This window comes from Labrus mixtus, chromosome 2 (genome assembly GCF_963584025.1).
Source record: "Labrus mixtus chromosome 2, fLabMix1.1, whole genome shotgun sequence".
Classification (NCBI taxonomy): Eukaryota; Metazoa; Chordata; class Actinopteri; order Labriformes; family Labridae; genus Labrus; species Labrus mixtus.
Genome location: NC_083613.1, coordinates 23210206 through 23228450, shown reverse-complemented (window position 1 = coordinate 23228450; position 18245 = coordinate 23210206). Strand labels below are relative to the sequence as shown.

Here is an 18245-nt window from a genome sequence, read left to right as displayed (position 1 = left end):
CACAAGGTGGATTTCAACTCATAAATCTGAATAAAAACAAACACAAATAGTATCTCATATTCAAAAAGTAAATTAGATCATACATTAGATCCCTCTCTTTTGTTCTGAAACTTAACTGTGAGCAGAACTGTTTTGTTCAGAAATATGTTAACCTCCGTTTGGTCTGGTGTAAGTCTGTCCTTCAGCTCTTAATCAGGCTTTTAAAGGAACAGACTGACACATTACAATTGATTTTTTTTTTCATTCTCAGCTATGTGCATGGCATAAGGTCAATAGGTCTAAATGCAGCAGCTGTACATACGGTCTTAAGACAACAAATCACTTGTACAAGTGAAAGATCAACTTCGCCTCACTCTCTCTCTATTTATTCTAGAGGCTAAAAACTAAAGTTAGATGACTGTATAGCATTGAGGTGTGTTCACAGTCCTGATTGAAAGTGTTGGATTTATTCAATGATCACACACTTTATACATGATATTCTCCGTTATGCATTTACTAAACTAACACACATATCTTGAGTTTCATGTCCACAAAGCAAAAAGTAGAAAGATGTAGACATTAAAAATACTCATGGCGTGCTTCTTAGAAAAAAGTTTGTTTGTCAACTTTATAGTTCAACAAAGGATGTTGATTCAGATTTTAGTTTTTTGGACTGATGAATCAAGACGAATGAAGAAAAACAATATTTGGCGATAAACTGTCTGAAAATGGTAAAAAAAATAATAATAATAACCACACAGCAGCATGGGATTAAATTGAGTTTTGCTATTGAACTCATACATATGTATGTATTCTTTCTCTACCATTCATTATATGAAATGAAAAACAATTCTTAATCTCTTTTATTTCAGTGTTATCGTCCTGGGAAGGAAACGTTGAGGAATAAAAAAAACCGATATGAGTAGACATTAAAAATAGACCTGTGAGTTAATTTGGAGGTTAAAGCTGTGTTAGAGCCTCTTCACTGAATATTAGTGATGGATCAAATCGTTTCTTTTGACACCAGACATTTGCTGTAGGAACATTTCTTTGGCTGCGTTCAAACTGCCAGCCTTAATGCTGAAATCAGACTTTTTAAAAACAATTTTTTTAACAATACTTAAGATGTGGTCTGTATCAGACCCCTGTGTGAACTGGTCATGGTCCTGAACTGACCTGCATGCACAAAAGAACAACAACAACAAAACATGACATGCAGCATGGTGTGAAGAGAGATGAATTCATAACAGGCTGAACTGATGAGCTACAAACACCTGTAGGAGAACAAAGTGAAGTGCTTTACAGTTATGGAGGTAACTCCAGGGTTAACTCTATCTTTCAGTACTACAAAGGTGGTTCTATTGTTACATGAGTTGATCACCATGGTAACTTATGCTGAACATAACCCTTTATGTTTGTGATGATGTTCAAAATAAGAAATCAGCCAAACTCTGTTTACTGACCAATCAGATTTCTTGATCATGGTGCCCTGTGATCTGATCATGAGAGGGGAGGAGGGAGAGAGACGGACAAACACGCCTTGTTTCCCGTCATTATCTTTTAGTTTAAATATATGATCGTGTAATCTTATTAATGCCTTACAGCACTGAAGCCTTTTTGTTTTTTTTAATCACACTGACTGCTTCCAATTATGTTTTCATGTTCATTTTAAATTAATTTGAGGACAGAAACAGGTTATTATATTCAGATCTAATGTGCACTTAGTGATATTATAAGCCTTCATTTGCACAGTCACTGTCACCCCGTTCTTCCTGCATTCCTCGCTGCAGCTGTGTTTTTATTTTGGATAAAGTGTTAAACTTCTTCATATTTTTCAAAATCACAGTTTGCTCTGAGTTTGTATAATATGACGATCTGCTGACAGCAGACTTGTCCATGATTGTGAAAGTCTGGGAATGTTGAACACAGTTGGTCCTGTAGCCATCACCTCCCCCCCCACCCCCCCACCCCCCCCCCCCCCACCCCCACCCCCTCGTGCTGCCAGCAAGTGATTGTCAAGCATTCAGACCTGGCTGTACAGACTGAGGTCCCATTGGAAAGGATCCGACCTGGACCTGTTTAAGATTTGAAAGTGTCCCAAATCTGATTTGAAAAGATCAGACTCCGTGTGACTTGTGCTGTTCACACTGTCATAAAATAAGGCTGATTCAAGCCTGCGGTAGTTTTTGAATCTCAAATGCAAGGACGATGTTTCAGTTTGTAGACAAAAGAAGAATTATGGGAGACTGCTTTGGAAGTTAAAAAAAAAGTTCTGCGCTATGACATATCTACGGATAATAATAATTCTGAAATGAAATCCAAACACTTCAAATATGTCCCACTGCTTTTTAGTATTCCTGTCTTATTACTTTTACTCTTCAGACCTGTGCTTTGTTAAAACATGCTCTTTCTCTGCATCCTCTATCTGCCCCCCACCCCTCACTCTCCCTGTGGTGCTGTTCCCCCTGCTGACACTTTGTCCTCTCCTGCAGTGACCCCGTCCAGAGAGCCCGGCTGGCTTGAGGGCGAGCTGGAGGGAAAGAGGGGCCTCATCCCTGAAAACTACGTGGAGATGCTGTAGCTCCGAAAAACAGAAATATTTATGGCCAAGTTATCAACTCTACCAGCAGCGATGACAATCACAGTCAAGCCTTGGTTCTCAAATCCATGTATTCTCTCAAGCAAGTGACAAAATGTTATCATCCATGGATTCTTGATGCTCACGTTTATGCAGTTTTTGGGTTGTCAAGTAGATTATTTGACGCTTGTTTTAGTTTGGTCAGGAATCCACATGACAATCGGCATTGTAATGAAAAATGGTTTTGCACTTACAATATTCTGCTGTATACAAAGACGCTGGAGCCTCTAAACATCCCTTTAACCGTGTTAGCAGCTCCAGAGGTTGAGCGTCCCCTCTGTCTAACTCTCTTCCCCCAGTTATACATGGTATCCATGAGCTCCCAAGTCAAAGAAGATCCTCAGAGAGTGTAAGGATCAAGGGATGTCAGAACTCAAGCTTTGGTTAAAGATGTTTAACGACAAATCCAGCAGCTTTACGCCCTCTTTGACAATGATGCACAGTTGGTTTCAGCTTTAGAGAGATTAGAGATTCTGTACCTACCGTGCCTTAAACCACCAGCAAGTGCTAATGTATGTATGGGTATGTAGGGAAGTGGAGTGTTACTGCTTTAGCTTTTAAAATGTTGCATTTGTTTCTGTTTTTATTTTAAGAATATTTGATTATTCAAAATGAGGCACATGCTATTGTAATTATATTTTATTTAATTGGCACATTGATTGCATGACTTTTATTCATTTTCAATATACTCTTTACTATTTTTCTTCTTGGTGCACTCCCCTCCTGAAACACAGGAAACGCCTCTTCGATGCCTAATGAAGCTCTCGTGTTCAACACTAGCGTCAGACAGAGACGGCAGAGGTAGATTCAGATGTTATTATTAATCCAAACAAGTGTTTATGTTCTGTTGGATGATCTGTTTTTTTTTTGTTAAAGTTGCTCAATTTGTTCTGAGCAGGGTAATGAATAACTCCCACAAAGCTGAAATTTGAGTTTCATTTCAATGTTTTGTTTTTATAATAATTGATTCAAAACCAAAGCTGTATAATCAAAGAGACCATGAATGCAGTATTTTAAAGTCTTTCACTTTGACATTGGTTCAGTGTAAATAGACCTGTTATCCAAAGAGTGATGAGTACCAAGTATGTTCTTACAAGTTTCATGTTAAGTGGCTGACAGATTTTAAGTTTTCATTTGAAATTGTTTTAGTTTGTACACGCCTCCTTTTACAATTCATCACTCAGCTGTTCAATAAGTTCACTTCAGTCTGTCTGAGAGTTTTGATTCAGCAGTCCGTGTTTTCATGATGTTTGTAAAGGCCCTTGACTATTTTAATTTGTATACCTTTGGGTATCCTCGTCATCAATGTCAATTAAAAAAATATGTGTTTTTGTTCTTCACTTCAAGTTTCTTGCCTTTAAATAAACGTGATAAAAGAACATTTCAATTCAATATCAAATGTGTAGCTTTGTTATGAACAAAAGAAAGATTTCACACATTGTCAGAGAGCTTATGGGGAAGTAAGATATTGGATAGTCAAAAAACACTGACATGAACTAAATAAAAAATAAGGAAAGCAATCCACTTTTCCTGACACATTTTGTCAACTCAGATGTATAAATAAATACACATGGGGAATGTTTGTCTAGTCATATTAGAGATGTTCTAATAGAGTTTTTGGCTTCCCAATACTGTTTCAAACCAACACTGAGACTTTAGTTTTCAACTTATTAGGTACTCCTCTCATACTGGAGCAAATCAAATGAATCAGTTTTATTATAAAAACAGCTGTAGGCTAAATTAATAGATTTTTTAGGGGATAATGTGATTGCCATCGTTATATGCCTTGGCTCTTCAACCCCAGAACCTAGAAACAAGCTAATCTAACGGTAGTAGCTTCTCAGCATGTGGCCTCTCCTGAACTTTATGGCTATACTTTAGCAAACTAACAAAGCCAGAAAGGCATTCATGTTAATGCTCTGCCAATACTTACTTGAAAAACACAGACATGGTGGGGGGGCTGGACAGTCACGACCTTCACGTTGCCCAGCTTTGCCGTTAATTCGAGGGAAATCCAACAGGAAAGTCTGCAGAAATGCTGACTCATGGAAAGTGCATGATTTGAAGTTGTAAAGTCCGTATCAGAGGCCTCCTGTACCTGATTTGCCAGTAGGACAGCACTCGCACACTTACTGGGGAATGCATATCTTAATCTGTGAGTCAGTGAGCCATATCCAGTGTAATGTTGAGGCCTATATTGACCTTCAATGACCCTATTGACAAACAGCAACAGAGAAACAACTTTGTGAGAGCGGTTTATAATCATGCACATAGGCAACACACTAATGCTCCTCAACCTCTCTTATCAATTAACAAAGAGAGACTTACTCTTGTTAATTCTTAGACTATAACTGTGTAATTAACACAACAAATACCCCCAAGACCCATCTGGCCTCATGTGCATAATTACAACCACTCCAACAGAACACAAACACCTCCAGTAGGCAGGCCAATGGACTGTTGAGAAGTACCAAACACTCATGTATGACTTGAAAATACCTGATTTTGGAGCTTCCGTTTCAAGTGTGCCACACGTCCTCTTCTGCACACATAGTGATTACATAATGAAATGAGGCAGAGCTAATGAGACGGGCAAAATATTCCCCCTCAATCAACCCCCACAACCAACCCCACAGGGCTCTTCATCATCATCATCATCATCATCATCATCATCATCTTCTTCTTCCCTCTGCCAGAATACTGCTGAATCATAAAGACATCCACCCTGCCTGCCTCTCACTCTGCTTTGGACTGTCTGTCAGAAAGCGTGCCATATGGCTCTATCTGCCATCCTTTCCCCTCTGCATACCTTTCTGTGTCTCAGGTGCATTTATAACTCCTCTCGCTGTCTCCCACTTCCCGGCCCTCCTTCTTCCTCTTCCTTTTCTGCTCATTTTACATTACTTTAATAGAACTTTGTTTATGTTTATTTTCTATCTTGACTTATAAATTGGATGCAATAATCCAGGTAGACCAGAGTCACAGTTTAGAAACTACAGTTGCCGTAATATCACTTGAGATTCCAGTGTCTCCACATGCATTATGTATTGACATCTACCATTACAGGATGATTCATACATCAGTGTAGCTGTCGGTTTAAACTCAATATACTGTAGGTGTGTGAGGTGGGGAAAAATCCAAATGTGCATTTAAATTTTTCATTTGTGAGAGCCCTGGCTGTGTGCCAACTGTCCTCTGCCTCCCCATGACGCAGTGTCCTTCAGCCCCGAAACATAGTCCCACACCGTGACTTAACTCAGATCAAAGCCTACAGCATTTTACCTCAAACGACGAGGAAATGACACAGCTCAGTGCCACCGAAATATGTCTACATTCCCAAATCTGCTAACTTAAAACATTCCCGTGTCTTTATATGGTTTGTTCTGCAGCGAAGCATCAGAAATAAAATCATAACAGAACTTGATGTGTTATTGGGGGTGAAATCTGAGTGGGAAATTGGAGAAAAGTGAATTTCAAACATAGAGGAGAGAGTGTGGAGGGGTGGGGGGAAAGCTTCAGCTCAAAGAGTGGGCCACAGAAGCTGCCATGTGCGCGGGCGCAGCCGTGAAATCAGCCTGATCCAATAGATTCTGTTTATCTGGCACGACTACAAGTGAAAGCAATTGGAAATCTGGGGGAGATTTGGAGAGGGCTGTGGATTCAGAGAGAAAAAAAAAATGAGCAAAAAAAAGTAATACTGTCTGCTCTACAGCCTGGCAAAGCAAGCAAATTTTCAGAGCGGCTTTTAACAAGGTTAATGGTGATTTTTCTCCACAGGCGCTGTTTTACTGTAAAAGTCTCATCTTTGCACGGTTTATCTCTGTCTTTTTTACTCTCGTCTCTTTCTGTTTGTCTTTGTTTCCTTCATCTCCTCTCCCCGTGACGGCTCTACCTGCTGCTGCTCCACATCGTTTCTGTCTTTCCACGCTACCTCTGTGTTTTTTGGCTCATTATCCTCCCCAGCCACCAAATGCAGCTGTTTTGAATTCACACAGATCAAACAGTCCAATTTTTAGGGCATGGTTCCTAGCTTCCAATTTTTTTTTTTTCACACACACTCGCATACAGCACTTACTGTACATACATACACAAACAGACTTCACATCACGTTATCGGTTTAAACAGTTTTATTAGAATCTTGCAATAGTTTTGCAAACACAAGTATGGCAATATCTGCATCAAGATACAGTAGTAACGGGTTTCAAAGATGTTTCGTAGGTTGATGTTGAAGGATGTCAACTGTTGGTTTGCTGGATAGTTGTTGAGAAATATTGTACAAAGCATCTGAGTAAAAAGTCATTTTTGGAATTGGAAAAAAAGCATTTGTGTATATTTATAGAATAAGAAGAAATGCACTGCCATGGCTGTGGAGATATGGCTTAGTCTACACCCGATTCATCACCGTGAACAGAAAATGGCAATGACGTGACTCCACATATAGTGACGTAATGGTGTACTGTGAACAGCAGTAGAACACATTCTGAGTCATTCATGCCTGAAGGGAGCCCATTTAAAGTGGGACAGTTTTAAAGATAACATTGTTCTCTTTCGTAGGGAAAATTATATTTTAGGAGTTTTCAGTAGGTGGTTATTGATGACCAATAAGTATTATTCACTTTGTCTAACATTTCAGTAAACACATATATTCCTTTATTTCAGGGGTAACACCTCAAGACTGACACACCCTTTCATGTCAGTTTTGTAAATATAAAAGGTACTGCCAGGGTACAGTTAGCTTAGCTTAAAGGCTAAAAGCAGGCGTAACTGCTAGCCTGGCTCCATCCAAACAACATTTGCGTACCCTCTTATTGCTTGTGCCAATAAGCATATTTTTATCTTGTTACATTCTTGCAAAAGCAGACATAAAGCCAGCAAGTTGGGGTTTTATGAATGTATAATGTGCTTCACAATTTCTTGGTCTAGTGCAGTGACTAGTGATGAAAGGAAAATGGGCTAGCATACAACCCCCAAAAAACAAAACCTACCTCGAATCTTGATGTTTTTTATGAATTTATTGAACAGATTCAGCTTTCGAGGTGCTTAAAGTTTTATTTGTTTAACATTTGGACAGAGCAGTGCTAGCTTGGTCTGATCTTTCAGTTTAGCTAGGCTAAGCTAAGCTAAGCTAAGATGTCTCCTGGCTGTAGCTTTGAATTGACCAAACAGAAAGTATCAATTCTCATCTCCCTCTCGCCAAGAACTGCACTGTCACAGAAGTAGAAGACAATTCTTTTCTGGAGTCCAAATTGGCGAGTGGCTTGACAATGTTATTAATTCAGTTGTTATCATTAGCGGGACTTCAAAATGTATAGAGGCTTGTACTTTTTAAATAACCAGTCTTTGGGACAAATTTGTTTCTTCAGTGATTGATAATTATTTTTGGCAGTTAGTGCAATATGTCCAGTTTATAACTTGTAAAGAAAGAGTCAAATTTTCTGTGATTTCTTTAATTTTGTGTGCATAAGCTTTCTGAAACAAAAAAAAACGTTTAAGGAATTCCAATTTCAATAGTTTGTGAAATTGATAGTGGTGCTCATCAAGAAAACCACCATGGGGTAGGATATCATATCAACAGCAACAACTCAAAGGATCCATCACTTGATACATTTTGTTACAAAATAAGAAATACTTTTTTGATTATTATTATTTTTTGTTTGAGCCACTTGAACAATGATGCAAAAACAAGTAAATAAAAAAAGGTGCAAAATAAAAGAACTTTACTTAATAAGAAGATAATAATTGTACTCTTTCTAACATTCAGGTAGCAAGTTCAATAAGTCTCTCACAATGTATGATACATTCAGTTCACTATTTGGCCCTTTCTGGCACCCTTACTGTAAATTCTTTCTCTGTGAAACAACACACAGAACATGGCGAGTGGGAAACACACATTTTTCCAATTTTCCAACGAGATGGTTAAAAGTAGAAATGTTTTATACTATACTCAACATAAGGACTTGCTGTATTATTTACAATATATACTGTAAAATTGTAAATCAGGTGAGATAAAAAGGCACAAGTTTCCCTTTTTTAAATACAATGTAAACATCTCATCAAAAAGCATGCATTAACATTTCATTTTACAAAAAGGATATCATTTTTAACAAAGTACTTAAATATTGTTTTCCAGCAAAATATAATTCTCTCAAAAATACTTTCCCATTCATCCTATGAACCTTTTAGACAGTTTTTTATTCCTTAAAAAGGACAAAAAGGGGGGAAAATAAAACAGTGAGAGATTAGCTTAAGGGTCCTTCAAAACTTGGAGGCATGTCTGTGAGGGACTGTATGAAAATTAGTTGGCATTTATATTTTACATCTCATAAAATCTCAAAATATCATATTCATGGCAAACATGTAAATTAAATTAAGAAACAAATAGTCTTCTTTTAATTCTACTTTACTTTTTACAATTAATTTGTTAGGTCTAGAAAAGCCACTGATTAAATGCATCAGGCCCAGATGCCATCTCTCCTGATGGCTATTTTTTTTTTAACCCTTGAATGTATAGAAAATATACAATTCTTGGAAGAAAGGAGGTTCAAAAACCCTCCCATTCTCCCCCAATAAATATAGACAACCTTCCTATGTGCAAAACATAAAAATTCATATTCCCCATTTCTGAATAATTTTCATACAATCCCTGACTGTTGTGATCATGCCACTCTCACATCTATTTGTATGCCAATCATTGCACAATTAACACCACAGAAGAGACCTCATTATGTAGCACAGCATCATCATTTCGCTGCACTGTAGCCACAACTACAGTTCACCAGCACCCTGCTGAGCCAGTGATGTCATGTTGTCTAACTTTAGGCTGGGTGACCATGCAGAAAGTATTTTCCCGCATCATCACAGTTGCTTATCAAAACAGACAATTCCCCGCTAGCTGCACTAATGCCTCATTTCACATTGTATCTCCTCTGTGCAAATCTAAATGTGGAAATAGGATATAGCTAATCCCATAACATGAATGCATAAAACCCACGCTGAAAGAGCAGATCAATGCACTCGCCAGGAAAAAGAACCACACACACACACACACACACACACACACACAAACTTATGCTCCATTCACACATGTAAATACACACTCACAGGGCAGAAAAAAAAGAATAATCACATGCCTCCATTGTTTTTCTTCCCCAGCGGCTCTATCACTTTTCAGTAGCATCATAGTAGCGTTCCCCAACCACCCGGAAACCAGTAGGGTGTGAGATAACTTAATGGTCCAAATGACTGGGCCTGCTTTTCTTAAGAAAAGTAGAACTTAGCCCAAAGAAATTAGGAGAGGTGAACAAAGCAACAGTTCTTCATCAAGCATTCATCAACATGTACCCCAAAACATCATCTGTACAACAGCTGAAGAGAATGTGTTTAAGAAGTTGTTAATACCTGTACACATTTGCCTGGTATTGATACATTAGCCGTTTGCTGTAAGCACTGCGGAGTAATGCTCAATTTGGGATTATATCAACTTTACAGAGTATGTGTGTTTAAACTGTGCGTCCGTATACACAATGTATTGAGAGGACGGTCTACAAGTCACTGTACATGTTATGTTTTGCCTGTTTTTTTTGTTTTTTTTTTGTAGAAATGAAGCACCTTAAGTAAAATGACTGGCTTGTCAAAAACTAAACCTTTGCGACACACTTTTATAAAATTCTTTTTTATTATTTCTGGGAAGAGTAGATAAGTGTTGGTGCACAAAGGGCTGGTTTCGCTTCATTGTGAGTAAAAACAGACATTTGGACAGCTGCTCTGGAGATAACACAAAACACAATTACTATGGATGCACCTCAGTCAAATCCATTACCAGCTGACTCTATTGAAATTGTTTCCGTAAAAATATGATGTTTTTCCAATCCTGCAGCACCCCAGACCCATTTTTGCACAAAGGTTACTCATCAACGTTGTGTTAATTCTACACCACAATGTCTAAAATAGTGACTTTATGACATGGGAGCTTCACGTGCAAGCTTTCTTTACACAAGAGAGACATTTTTTTATGTCAAAACAGCTTAAGCTTTGGACTTTTGCATATTAGTTTTGATTGTTTAACTACATAATTGAATTAAAAAAGTCAGCATGTAAATGTTAATGATAGCTATAATGACGCTGATTGAAATTCAAACTTGGACTTGTTAGCTTTATGCACATTCTCAGCTTATGATGACACTTGTATAGCCCTTTAAATATATATTCAAATAGACCTCCCGCCTTAGGTCTTGTATTTCTGTGCCTGCTCTTTATGTTCCTTGCCCTGTAGTCTTGTAGTATGTTGCTACACTGCAAAGCTAATTCTAAGTACTGGCATAATGTTATATATTTTTAGAGTGCTATTATTACGAAAAAACTGCATAAGCCACAGTTAATATTTTCAAATACTTTTTTTTCCTCTAGATTAGAAAGGGAATCAGATTTTAGTGCATGTGGAGTGCATCTGTGCGTTTGTGGACAGCATGTGTGTCAATTTCCCTCTATGTTGGATTGTGTGTGTGTGTGTGTGTGTGTGTGTGTGTGTGTGTGTGTGTGTGTGTGTGTGTGTGTGTGTGTGTGTGTGTGTGTGCAGTGAATGTATCTAGCGCATCCTAGGAAATGTATGGCTTTATCTCCATAGAAAATACTGTTATCATCTTTGGGGGCAGGGGCAAGGGGTCTCAGGGAGGGTTACTTCGGGATGCTTTGTCACATTTGTCATAAGTCCTTCCTCAGCCGTGTCGCGCTCTTTTTTCGACGAACTGTTTACAGCTCTGACCTGCTCTTAGTGTCTGCAGGGGGAAATCCATGTCTCCTTTTTTTACTTCTGTCACCACGCAGCTTAACTCCCGTCCTAGACGACGGCGCTGGCTTACTGGGCGACAGGGTGCAGGCCAACTGTTCGGGCCTTCCTCGCGTATTTCCTCCTCTAGTCTTGAAAACTTTTTTTTCCTCTTCTCTTCCAGTTCTTTATGCCCTTTCTGTCCAAAGGTTTATGTGAGTCACTTCTTGTGGAAGTAGATTGTGTGAGTGAGGCCTGACTCCACCTTTGGTATCTGGTCACTGATGATCTCCACCAACATTTCGGGGAACTCTACCTTCAGGGCCTGCGACTCACGAAAGGTGTAGAAACAGAAGTCCAGCAGGTTCCCCACCAGCTGCACAACACAGATGCACAAAATTATGAGAAACATACTTTAATCACAGCCTAAGACAAGACATTAGATATAAGAATCATTTTTATTTTAAAAGTACAATTTATTCTTTAATCTAATTTATGTATTTTTTTTTCCAAATTACATAAATAAATATATTTCTAACTCAATTTAGAGAACAAAGACTCCAAAATCCAATAAACAAAGGGTTTGATACTCAAACTTCCTGGGGGAGAACCTCCAGACCCTCATGCCCCCCAAATAAAACTCATAGTTGCCTCTTCAATGTTGATGGAAAATCTACGCTCTACCCTATAAGTTGGTTGCCATACTGCTGTGGAACAATCCACATTCCAGCTATTTTTATCTCACCACTAGGAGGCAGCACTGATTTTTTTTTTTTTTTTGCAAAGCCCTACTTTAAAGAAGAGTCGTCCTTTCAGCACTCACCCCATTCCCTCAGTCATAAGGGTCATTGGATTTTGGCCATTTATCGCTCTGACCTCTCGCTTACTGACTGTCACTTGCAGCTTTAACTACAGTGTGGTTATGCTGGTTGACCAGTGCATAAATCAAGAGCAGAGGTTAAGCACATTTGCTGCAGTGACCACTGTGCTGATGCCATTGATCCCCTTCTGTTCCATTCACCGATACAGGCTGGTCAACTCCTCTTCCAAAATAACCTCCCCCTCAGGGACTGATTGGGATGCAGTAATCCTTATTCCAAGCCCTAGTAACATCGAACCACTAAGTACACGCATTGTCCAAATCCACTATCCTGCCAAATTTTCCAAAACATTTCCACTGATTTTAGAAATACCATATAAAAATACCACTGGACACCTCTCAGTCTGTGTGAAGGCATGGCATACAGACATGCCGCAGGGGGAAGCCTGCCTGTGTACTGTAGGAGACTGGGCATGGGAGGCAGACGGGGTGAGGGGACTTACATCATGCATGGCGTCCAGTAGTTTGGTGAGCTGGAAGAAGCGCTGCCAGGTCTGCCCAGAGTTGTTGGTTGCTTTTCCCACAGAACGCCGAAGCTCCTTGATGTAATTAACCCTCATCTCCTCAAATGCCGCCTGGTTCTTCAGACCCTCTTTGGGAACTAGAAAACAGAGAAACAGAAACATTGTGTCATCACCTGGATTTCAGAAAACAGACAACATCATGGAATGACATTGTGCTCATTTAAAAATACATTTGAACTGGGACCTATTAGAGATAACTGAAGCTTTGACATTATGGGCTGGAACACTAAACATAAAGCTCAAAATATTAGTTAACACTTATTTTCAACTTTAGTGCATTTTCAATATTACACCACATTAGCTATGCATGTTTTGTGTGCTTCATGTTAATAAGCATCGTCAATACTTATCAGATCGATTCATATTCATAAGAGATTCCTTCATGACTTAAGTATCCAAGTCAACACCTGAACCTTTGTTAGGTTATTACAGAAAATGATGCAAGTGTATGACTAGCATTCCTGTTATGTATTATAATTTGTGTAACTTTAATGAAGTACTACCATGATCAGCCGAAGACAACTTTCCCATTAAAGAATCCATTAAAAGTGTTTTTAATAGATTTTCATGCTATAGCCTATGTCACATTTATGCCACGAATTTAAATTAAATCGTTGTGAAATTCATTGATCGTTATTGACCAGTCCTCAATTTTCAATCACTTGTGTTTTTTTCTGGTAAAAAGCAGGGACTGTTCTCTCTCTCTGTTTTTAAAATCTCCTTTGTGTGTGTATACTGAATTTAATTTAAGTAATTGCACTATTTTTTATCAGGTAGTCAAACCTGGAGGAAAAAAACAAACCAACAGGAAAACATCACTGTTGATACACTGACAAAGAAGAACTTTTTATTCAGTTGATTCAAATAAAAAATGGATTATGATTTTTTTTTGAAGAGCCAGATTTGGGAAAAAAAAAACCCACTATTAAAACGTGTTCACACATTTTCTTCTGTATTTTACTAGTATTTATTTCCAGCGGTCTACATTTTATATGAATGTGAAAACCAGAAAAACAAAAACACTCAAATGGGAACATTTGAAAGCCATAAAGAAAGAGTTATGTTGAACACAACTTGTGGTAAACCATTTCATGTATTGTTTTTCTATATATATGATGAAAATGAAAATCAGGGAGAGAGACAGTGGGGAATAACATGCAGGAAAGGAGCCACAGGTCAGATTTGAACCCAGGCGCCCCGCTTGGAGGGACTAGAGCCTCCGTACATGGGGCACGTGCACTAACCACTAGGTTACCGGCGCCCCCCCATTTAATGTATTTTAAATAGTTTACAAGGTTTTGCAAGCATTTTTAAGCTGCTTTCATACAGATATGAGAGATGAAAGAATAAAAACCAGCAGCATCGTGATATGTATTCATGTATTTACGATACACTTTAGAGAATGGCAGGCAGCTGCACTTGAAACACCATTCACAGATAATGGGCTGAGCCTGGCAAATTCACCGGTATGTTCCTTAAACGCAGAAATGTGTAACTGTGCGTAGGATAATTAAAGGTGCTCAGTGAATTACACTCTCACTCCCACATAGCAGCCTTTTTTTGGACCTTTTTTCCCTGTGTTGTCGGCCTGAGCCCATTTAGCAACTCGTTAAAACCACTTTCACCATTTCAAGAGGTAATTAGTTTTCACGTGCAGCCGCTGATTCATGAAAGACCACTGATATACTGAGAGGCATTAATTCAAAGTTAGCCAGGAAACTACAGCAACAGAAAAGGGAACAACAGTGTATTAAAGAGCGTGTATTAAAGCAAGATTTTCCTCACTCTTTCTCTGTCCCTGACTGTGTAGGAGAACAAAGTCACAGATATGGAAGTTTGCCAGCGCTCTTAAATTACATTCAGCCGCTGGCTTCCACATTAAGAAACACCTCACTTCTCACAGAGTGCAGCTCAAATCAGTCTGAGGAAACACCTCCACTTGTCCTTCAGCCAATAGATATGACATGGCAACATACCATGACACCATTTGAGTTTGTCAAACGACAGAGGCGTGCATACCAAGGAATCTTTGCCTTTTATACCTGAGGGCGTATTAGGTCATTTAAGGTAATGATGGGGGCGTATTAGGGGTGTGTTGGATTAAACAAAAACAGACAATTATTCCTAATTATCCAACTATCTTGTGAAGTAGGTGCATAGGACATTGGTGAGAATTGGTGATGCTTAGCAAGAGTAGTGTGCAGGATTTTTTTCTTTTCAATGTGACACTCAAAAAAAGTTGAACAATTCCTTTTCAGAATGATTGACTGTATCACCAAAATTGATCCATGATGTGACCCTCTCATCCTCTGGTGTGAATGATTATTGAGGGGGCAAAAAAAAAATAGCAAATCATTAAATAATTACTGGATGCATTCACTTACTGCTCCTACTGTAATGTGGATTAGGGCTGCAATTTATTATAACGTTTATTATCAGTTGATCCATGCATGTTTTCACTTTCTTCTGTCTTATCAACGCCCACTGAAATTCAATTAACATTTGGACGTTATCACACATGGTCACAGTCATGTAAGTCATGTAATCCTCCATTCTCTCCCTCCCCTTATTTCATGTCTCTCAAGCCGTCCTATCCAAATAAAGGCAAAAGCCCCCCAAAAATGTTTGCAGCTAAACAAGAAAACAATTGAATGTTGTTGATAAAAAATAAAACTGTATGTCTTCACTTGAGAAGCTTAAAAAATGACATATTTGGTATTTTTGCTTCAAATAATTAAACTATTTCATTAATTTAATTAATGAGCGGGGTTTTTATTTCCAAAACTGTAAGCACAAAAAAGCAGCAAAAGCATAACCAACCAGCAACGCAAACAAAAACCAGCATCTGAGTCTTTGAGAAATAATTGCCATGAGCAAAAGTCTACTTCTTGTCATTTGGGATTGCATCTATTTGTGAACAGGTAAGTGCAGGTCAAGAACTCTCCTTTCTCTTTCTTTGTATTGCCCTGCGTTGCAAAATCCTCCTCAAATATATGAGGTCGTACTGGACTGACTAAAGCAGATATTAAAAACATATTGGACCACGGTTCAGAGGACGGGATTTCCATGCTGTAATTCATCAACTGCATGATGAGAATGTGCAAATACCCTGGGCCTCATTTGGACTTTGTTTTCCTCCCACTGACCCATATTTACCCTGATTAGAAAGTGACCTTTCATTTAGGAGCTGTAATCGTCAACTCCCCCTGAAAATAGGCCGTTTTTGATGGCATAACAGGTGTCACAGAAATCTTTTGCTGCAGGTAGAGGTGCATGCGAACAAAGACCCGAAAAACACGTTTATAAAGAGGCAGACATTGCTAATGACGCGTGAAGGTGTCTGCTCGTTTCTTTGAAAGACATGCAGCTTCCTGCTCTGAGTTGTCGGTACATACTGTTACTATTCATTCAATAACTCACCCTGAGCATGATTACAGTAACATCTCAAACTCTAGTGGCTTGTCGAGCAGGAAAATCAAATCTAAACACAAACCAAAAACAGTAATGACTAAATGGAATGAAAAACAAGGCAGTATTTTTAGAAACAGCAATTATCAAGCTAATGCTTAACCCAACTGTAAAATCTGTCACAAATAAATACACCCAATTCCTGACATGGGTGCACACGCTCACATCGTCAAGATCAAGGCCAAACACAGAAGACAGTTTGGTTGGAGAGCAAACGAACGGGATAATTTGTCAATATTATGTGAGTCTGCTTTGAGGTGAGGAGTGTAACTGGTTTGTGCAGGCCGCTGCTCCCGTACCACATCTAAACAGGGTCATAAGACACCGCAGGCTCAGTGAAACCTTAGCCAAGGTCAGAGAGAGAGAGAGAGAGAATAACAGCGCTTCTCTCTTTTCTCCTTATCCCTCTCTCTCTCTCCTCCTCCTCCTCTCTCCTTTTCACCCGTTCACCCCGAACACACATGAACACATACACATTTTTCAAACCAGCCCAAAGGCGCGCGCACACACACACACACACACACACACACACACACACACACACACACACACACACACACACACACACACACGCAGTGACTCGGTAGTATTTGCTCCACTGACAAGTTCTGACAACTCCTCTGTAAACATTTCTTCCACTGCTGCTTCCAAAAGGCCTTAGCATTAGCACTGAACCACTGTAACCAAAAACAAGCTTTCTATAGAAAATGCATTATTTAATCTAACTAATACTTTCTTGAAGTATTTGCCAGATAATGATTGTAATGATAATAACCTTTATTCACAAAGTGCTTTGCAAATGAAATAAAGTAAAATAAAAGAGAAGGTCATAGAATTATCATGTTTTAAACATATAAAGTTACATCAATAGTTTTGGCAAAAACTTAGATATGATATATCTTGAAAGAAACAAAAAAAAAAATGAACGTGAAAGATAGGAAAGGCTCTTCGTTAAGAGTATGCTCATAAAAGCTGAACCAGGAAGTTGCTCTATCACATTCACTTTTTATGGAAATGTGCAGAAACTTTTTCCAGTGCACAAGAGAAACCCAGCACTTTATTTACATTTTCTCATAATAAGAAATGTTTTACATAAGCCCTATAATGTCTGGATCTAATAATCGAAGCAGATTATTTAAAGAACCTTTAATTCCCTGTTTTGGTTCTGTGTACTTTTATCCACACTCTCTCCTTTCAAAAATTCCAGCCCGGGTTTGAAGGAAGTGGAGAAAAATAGCAGGTCTTGGAGCGCTGCCTGGCCCTTGACTGGCCTTTATTAAGTACAGCAGGACTTTCTGGAAAACCTCCAGAGGACCAGCAAGGAAGAGGAGAGGGAGGCCACAGCAACAGAAGGACCAGATCTGCCAACCTCCCCCCCCCCCCCCCCCCCCCTTTCTCCTTTGTCTCTTCTTTCTTTCTTTCTTTCTCCCTATAGCTATGCACCTGTCTCTGCCTCACCAGCACCGGCTCTCAATGTCAACATTTGTCTGATTTCACTCTTTAAATCCCCCTTTCTCCCTCTTGGTTTCTCTCTTTATTCTCTCTCTCTTTCTCATCCCTCCCAAACATCCACAAGCTGAGGTCCAGCCGGAGCCCCCCTGCTTCCAGATGACTCAACAACAGAGTTTATATCAGGCAAATGCGTCCGCACACCGGCTCTTCCATATGTCACTGTACTATGAAGCCAAACCAAACATATACCATAAGCCAGGGAGAAAACTGTATATTTAGAAATGTACTCACAGAATGTTTGAAAATACTGTATGCAATGAACTTAATATATCTTTTTGTAATGTTTTCATTTTTTAATGATCATAAAAACAACAAATCATAAAAGGAATCATTCTTGTTTTAGCTTTGGCCAGGGAGAAACTGTACTCTGGCAAATTGGACTACAGCTTTAAGACTTTTTCATACTCTGGCTCAGAAACTGCAAGGCTGCATTTGAAGTCTTTTTTTACTTCATTGCCAAAATGGAAACAAATCGGGGCT

General features: G+C 38.9%; 2 protein-coding genes across 3 annotated transcripts in view; one reads left to right on the top strand and one right to left on the bottom strand.

Moving 5' to 3' along the window:
- arhgap10 (Rho GTPase activating protein 10) overlaps positions 1-4004 on the top strand; it is a 51980-nt gene extending 47976 nt beyond the window's left edge. For both annotated transcript variants that reach the window (XM_061057184.1, XM_061057165.1), the window contains one exon: positions 2472-4004. In XM_061057184.1, the coding sequence (XP_060913167.1) occupies positions 2472-2502 (31 nt within the window). In that variant the 3' untranslated portion in view covers positions 2503-4004. The remainder of the gene's footprint in view (positions 1-2471) is intronic.
- Positions 4005-6726: 2722 nt separating this feature from the next.
- The window catches only part of nr3c2 (nuclear receptor subfamily 3, group C, member 2), an 80421-nt gene continuing 68902 nt past the window's right edge, over positions 6727-18245 (bottom strand). The window contains exons 8-9 of the mRNA XM_061057152.1: positions 12705-12862; positions 6727-11757 (exon numbers count right to left, since the gene is read on the bottom strand). Of these exons, the coding sequence (XP_060913135.1) occupies positions 11602-11757; positions 12705-12862 (314 nt within the window). The 3' untranslated portion in view covers positions 6727-11601. The remainder of the gene's footprint in view (positions 11758-12704; positions 12863-18245) is intronic.